This window comes from Miniopterus schreibersii, assembly GCF_964146895.1.
Source record: "Miniopterus schreibersii genome assembly, chromosome: X".
NCBI lineage: Eukaryota > Metazoa > Chordata > Mammalia > Chiroptera > Miniopteridae > Miniopterus > Miniopterus schreibersii.
Window position 1 is genome coordinate 92,866,510 of NC_138104.1, and position 6,325 is coordinate 92,872,834.

General features: G+C 49.2%; 1 protein-coding gene across 1 annotated transcript in view; it reads right to left on the reverse strand.

The window, feature by feature from the left end:
- Window positions 1-3,364: 3,364 nt before the first annotated feature.
- POLA1 (DNA polymerase alpha 1, catalytic subunit) overlaps window positions 3,365-6,325 on the reverse strand; it is a 267,019-nt gene continuing 264,058 nt past the window's right edge. Inside the window, exon 37 of the mRNA XM_081126508.1 lies at window positions 3,365-4,577. Within this exon, the coding sequence (XP_080982634.1) occupies window positions 4,432-4,577 (146 nt within the window). The 3' untranslated portion in view covers window positions 3,365-4,431. The remainder of the gene's footprint in view (window positions 4,578-6,325) is intronic.

The window sequence follows — 6,325 nt, forward strand, 5'->3', positions numbered from 1 at the left end:
AGCCAATTTTCCATTTTTTTCTCCTTTACCCCACCCCCCAGCGGGGCAAACATTTATTATTATTTTTATTTATAGTACCAAGAGACAAGGCACGCGTAGTTCCCTTTTTGTGTCATTTTGAGTGTGGAGATCTTACTAGAATGGAAAAGGGGGCTGATGTTAGAGGAAGGAAAATTACACATGGGTTAATTCAACTTGCTTTTATGGGGGAAAATGTGTACGTGAACATGTGTATGTGTACACACAAAAGTGAGTGTGTCTGAATGAAGGGGGTCTTAAACGGGGCTAAAATGGTATTTTGGAACACCGAGTTCCCCAGGGCAACTGCATATTTAATTGACAGTGGCAGCCTGGCTGGGGGGCGGGGAGAAAACCTGCTACCTGACAGGCAAAAGCACTTTTCAAAGGCAAAAGTCGTGTTGTCCCTGGACGTTATTAACGGGCCAGTTTGAAGTATACGTTTTTTCCTTTAAAGAAAAGGGGAGCGATTGCCAGTTATACATTAAGAAATGTCATTCAGTCATTTTTATTCATTTTCCGGAAATCTTCGTAAAAGCCTGAATCATACTTCTTAGAAGCAGCAATTTTGTTAATCCAGGGGGTTATTACTCTGGGCCCTTATTAGGTTCTACACCACTGCCAAGCAATCCTATAACCCTCTCAAAAGAAGTTTACCTCCCTGTTATAAAACCAGTAGTGGTATTTATACTGTGCAATAATTAGTGTATTGCTTGAATCCACTAACACGTTCATTTTATCTCTGCACAAAACCTCTAGTCTGCTTATAGAAAGCTTGTGCCTCCTTTGGAGCTGGTAAAGTGGTGAAAGAGTGAATTGAAGGCTGGTTGCACTCTCTGCTTTTGCCTCGCCTTAATTCCCATCTCTTTTTGCTCTCATCCAATTAGCACAGTGTATTAAGCGGTTTATCATCTCATAGTCAGCTATTGAGAGAAACAAGGCGAGCACTTTGCAATAGAACCTGCGCTCCTTTGACACCCTCAGGTACTTACATATTCCACTGTGCTATGAACAAAAGGGGAAGAATGGAGCGCTAATTCCCTCATCAAAGAATGCCTTGTCTGCTGCTTTGCTCAACAACACCATTCTGATCAAAAGAAAAGCAATAAAGCTTAGCATAACAAAACGAAACCTACTTATTAGCTTAGTGGTTAAATTAATGCAGAGCCGCTGCTATTCAAAACCAAGGTTTGAAAACAGCCTCCAACAACCTGATAATGCTGCCTTCGGGATGAAGGAATTTTAATCTGAAATTTGAGGCTGGCTCAGATGAGTTAATCTATTAAAGTGCTATAAGGAAGCTCCACAGCAAACGGTTCAATTAAGAAATGTTTAGGTGAGGGGGGAGAGAGAGAGAGAGAGAGAGAGAGAGAGAGAGAGAGAGAGAGAGAGAGAGAGAGAGAGGGAGAGAGAGAGAGGGAGGGAGAGAGAGAAGGGAGATTCTGACAAGAGGGTCTGGGTTTGGTGTGTTTTTTGTAAAACCCTGATAGAAGACGGGGAAATTTGGTTTTGGAGTTTCCTTATCTTTGCGTCTCCTGCCAAACTACATTCAATGGTATGTTCGAGAAGGCACGAGGTGTGTGTGCGTACGTGTGGATGTTGGAAGTAAGAGGTGGTACTGGCTGGAGAAGGGGGTGATGTGAGGGGCAGTGACTTCACCCCGTCACCACTGTCTCCCAAAGTCCAGTCTGTGAACCCCGGTTTCCTGAATAAATTAAAGTCTTACCGAGCATGCCCTTTGTAGGATTTTCAACTTCTGGCCTCCCATCTCTCTGTACGTGGAGGGGTGAGGCTGGGCACGTCGCGCACCCCGATGCAGGCAGACCCTGCTTCCTAAATTCAACAGGAAAAATGCCCTTTTCAGACGTGCGGGGCTCCGAGAAGAGCAGGGTTCTTTTAGGGTACCATTTCCCAAAGGGCCAGGATTAAATTTAGCCCAGAGGTTTAGTCTGGCCCGCAGTATTTACATTTTTATTTTAAAAAATCAATTGCCAAGGTTTAGAAATCGAGAGGCTTTATGGAATATCAGGTTTCCTAGCTTCTCTTGAAAACTGGATGTGGCCACCCTGGGCTCTGTCCCTCTCAGCATCGTTGGACAGCTGCTGCCCAGTGGACAGTCCCTGTCTGTCTCTAGTGTGAACCCCGCTTGTTCCACCCCTTCACTTTTAGCACGTAAGCTGAACACCCAGGGAGCCCGTGAGGACATTTGGGTGGGCTCCCCCTTACAAAGAAGTGGGCGGTATTTCTGCACCCGTCCTGCCCACTGTGCCATCGGCTGATGCAAACCAAGGAGTAGAAACTCAGAGAAAAGTTTGTACGCCACGTTCCAATCTCCCAAGACAGATCCACTGGACTTCTTCATCCAAGTGGCAGTTTCTACTTTCTATAAAATTCTCGACCCCTTAGGGGCCTCCCGGAGAAAGCCTCTTAACTAATCTGGAGTTGCAGATCGGAATAAGAAAACATAAACCGCGGCACTAGGTCTTTTCAAGGGCTGTTCTCAGACGCCCGACTTCCTGCAGACTCTCACCAGGCCGCTTCCTGCCCTCACAGCGATTACAATCTAGACGCACAGCAACGAACAGACCAGAGACAAGTTCCTTGAGCCTCCTGGAGTTTCTCCATGACCGAGTTCAGGATAATGCTCTGGTTCTATTTACCGTAACTCCAGGTCCAAGAAATCAAGGAAAAGTCTTCTCTTTGAAAGCAAAGTGGGGGCGTGGGCTCGGGAAGCACACGTTAGAGAACCGGCTCTCCCCTGAGTGGAAACAGCAATGGAAGCCACCCCAATCCCTCAGCTTCCCCAAGCCACTGGGTGCTCCGACTTTTGAGGGCTTGCAGAGCCCGAAGTACCAAGGCATTAAGGGACAGGGCCCTAAACCCAAAGTGTTTCTACGTAGAACCCGAGTGTAAGAGACGGTGGAGAAAGGAGGAGACATGAGGGAGAGAAGAGAGAAGGCACAGGGAGCTCGAAGGCGGCGCCACCTCCCCTGCTTGAGGGATCCCTTCACTAGGGTCCACGCTGGGTGACCTTTCTTTGGTGGGGTGCCCTTCTCTCAGGAGCTGTCACCTCTGCTCTCCCAAAAGAAACACCACTGGGCTTTGGCTCAGCTCTCTGCGGCTGTCCAAGTCAGCAAAGGACATGAGGAGCCAAACTTCATCTCTTACAGGGCCCGAAGTCCAGGGACATTTTCCCGAATGGCGCTCAGAACACTGGGGCATAAATCACACCGAGCATCTCTGAGCCACTTGTCACTGGGCTGAGGTTTGGGAAGGGGAGCCCTTATTCCCGGCTCCCCCTCTAGTGAACATTTTGCTCCTAATATGGATTCACTGCAACTGGTTTCCTTTTTAGAAACCTTTATTCTTAAGTGAAAAAAATAAAGCGCAACTTATTAAAAACACATAGGAAAATAGTTTTAAAAATAAAGCATAGTTGTGCAGGGGAAATACATTTTGTTAGTATAAGCTTATCAATAATGTAAGAAAGGAAAGGCTGTGACACTGAATGACACTCAGCCTCTGGCAGATAGTGAGAAAAAATAGCACCGGGGCAATTAACCAGCTGCCCCTCTGAATGCAACACACCGATCCTCACTCCCAACGCTATACATTTTTACTGAAATGTTAGAGAATATCAAAGTCTTTTAAATGTGCTTTCCTGCTGTATAAACCTTTGCCTAGATTTTCTACTTAAGGGGGGAAAAGGAATGTGAGTGTAAAACACCTGCCCAGTGTGCATGTGCATGTGCATGTGTGTGTTGGACTTTGGAGCAATTCAATAAACAAGTAAGCTCTGTTTAATCTATTTAGTGAGTGCAAGGCTTCTAAATCCCCCACCTCGATTAGTATATAAAAGACAAGACTGAAAAGGACAGCCACTCCTGGAGCCAGCGGCTGGGAAGCACTTGGATTTAGCCTGGGTTTAATTGGCGTGTGAAAAGGCAAAAACGTTAGCGCTCCTACCAGCCTCTGTAAGCCTCTCGTTCTGGGGGCACCTCTGCTGAAGGCCCTGGGGCAACGCCTGGGGTCACTTGCATTCCAGCCGCTCTCAATGCATTTCCCTTCCTTCACTGACCCCTTCCCTAGAAATCTAGTCCGGAATCCGAACCCGAATCCAGAGCAGCTAGCTCTTCGGGCACTTTGCACAGGGCTACAGGGTCATGTTTCAATAGCATGTGGTCCATTGTAAATGGAGGGCTGTATTCATTTTCCCTGATGCTCCGGAGGTTAAACACTTTTGCAGTCCCTTTAATAATCCCCCGCCCAAACCACATGCACACAGACACGAGACGCAGTCCCCACGGAAAGGTGAAGCAGAGAAGCAGTTGGGAGCCTGGGGGAGGCGACGGAGGTGCCAGGAAGCCGCAGGAGTCTTCATCCGACCAGCCCCGCGGCCACTTCCCGGTGCCCTCAGCATCTCACAGCACAATCCACAAAGAGTTTGCTGAGGTTCACTTCGGTGTAACCACTTTGGGACAAGAACTGCTCCGTTATGTTCTTGAGATTTCTGTAGTCCTCACGAACTTTGGGGGTAATATACTGCCTCTTTATTTTACCTAAAAAGAAATAAAAATAAAAGGATTACAGGTGATATACAATACTATATTAGTTCCAGGTGTACCGCATGGCGATCAGACATTTGTATACCTTCTGAAGTGATCCCCCAATAAGTCTAGTACCCGTCTGACACCATCACAGTTACTGCACCACTGGCTCTAGGCCCTGTGCTTACTTTACATTTAGAGGGAGCTTCTTCAAAGCCCATTCAGTACCATTCAGTACTCCTCGTACACTAGCGAAGGGCATGTGGATTATATTTGCAGCTCGATGGCTCAGATGTCCTGTCACTGTTCTACCCCTGGGACAGTCCCAGGCAAGGGGTGCCGAGACCCCAAGGCTCCTCTGTGGAAGCCATTCTTCCTTGCCCCTGCCCACTCCTGAGCACCTAGCTGCCTCAGCGCACTGGGGGACACGGCCACCCTCCACTGATGGGAACTGCAGGTGTGCGCCCATGTGCGGCAGGCAAGGGGAACGCCACTTGCAGATGCCACTTTTGCAGCGCTGTTGAGCGTATGCACACAACTGCATGCAAAGTATGGATGTGGCAGGAAACACTTTGTCTCAAAGGAAGCCCGGGTCTCCCAGTGCCAGCTCCCCAGGTCAGCGGGGCCTAGCTGGCTTCTAGTCCCTCAGGTCTGCGTCCCTCTGCTACAGAGAACCTCCTCTGCTGATAGAGACAAGGGCAGGCTGTCTGGACAGCACCTGTTCATTGGCAAGGTTGCCTTTTTCTTCTCTGTCCACACTGTGTGCCTGTGAACTCCGGGAATGCACAGCCCCTCACCTGCTTCCTGTTCCTTCCACCCCCCCACCTTCTGGTTTGGAGAAGGGCACCTCCTGCCAGAAAGAAGAGCCGTCCTTTCCCTCCCCAGAGCCTCCTACCTCCACACATGATTCTTTTAAACGAGCAGTAGGGCTGCGACACCCAGGTCTGATCTTTTGGTGATACGGGTGATCCCTAGGGGAGCCAACCCTGCCCAGGATTGTTAAGATGACCAAGTTTTGTTCAAAGCTGTCTGGGAACACTGTGAGGTGTTTGGAGAGGCCCACTTTTTTTTTTTTTTTAAATCCCCATTTTCTGGCTGAGGAAACTGGGAGGTCAAGTCACTTGCCTAAGGTCACCCAGCTGGTAGCCAGGATGGAGATGCCAACCCAGGTAGCCAGAGCTCCCAGAGAGCACAGGTCAGGCCCTCGGAGGTCAGCCTGGGCCAAGGTGCCCCGCGCTGGGAATAGGAAAACACTGGGAAGGAAATCATGTCAGTCACAGAAAGAGAAGCGCCACGGAAACAGCAGAGCAACCCCGAATTCTACAAGACGCCCGGAAAACTCGCTCTTGCTCTCGCTCCCGGGACTTTTGTTCCTTAAGCTGCACACTCGCATTTGCTAAATCACATCCACTGCCTTTCAAACAAGAACGTTTAGTAGGAAGGGCTGAAATGCCCCAAGGGGGTGGAAAAGCGGAGGCCACAGAAAGAGACTTTGAAAGTTCTAATTATCGGAGCCTGGGAACAGGCAACAAGGGCCCCAACCAGGGCGGCTGTGGCCCGGCCTGGGCGCAGGGAAAGGGCGGCGGAGTGTGGGGCCGGGAGGGAGAGAGGGCGCAGCTCCTGATGTGTTTGCCTCCTCTGCTGATGGGATATTGACTTTCCCCCCAGGTTGGTTAGAAAGGGGACTATTTACGCTGCCACACAGCAGAGTTAGAATGACAACCGGCCTCACTTGCTCTTCTTCGTAAAAGACAACTGCG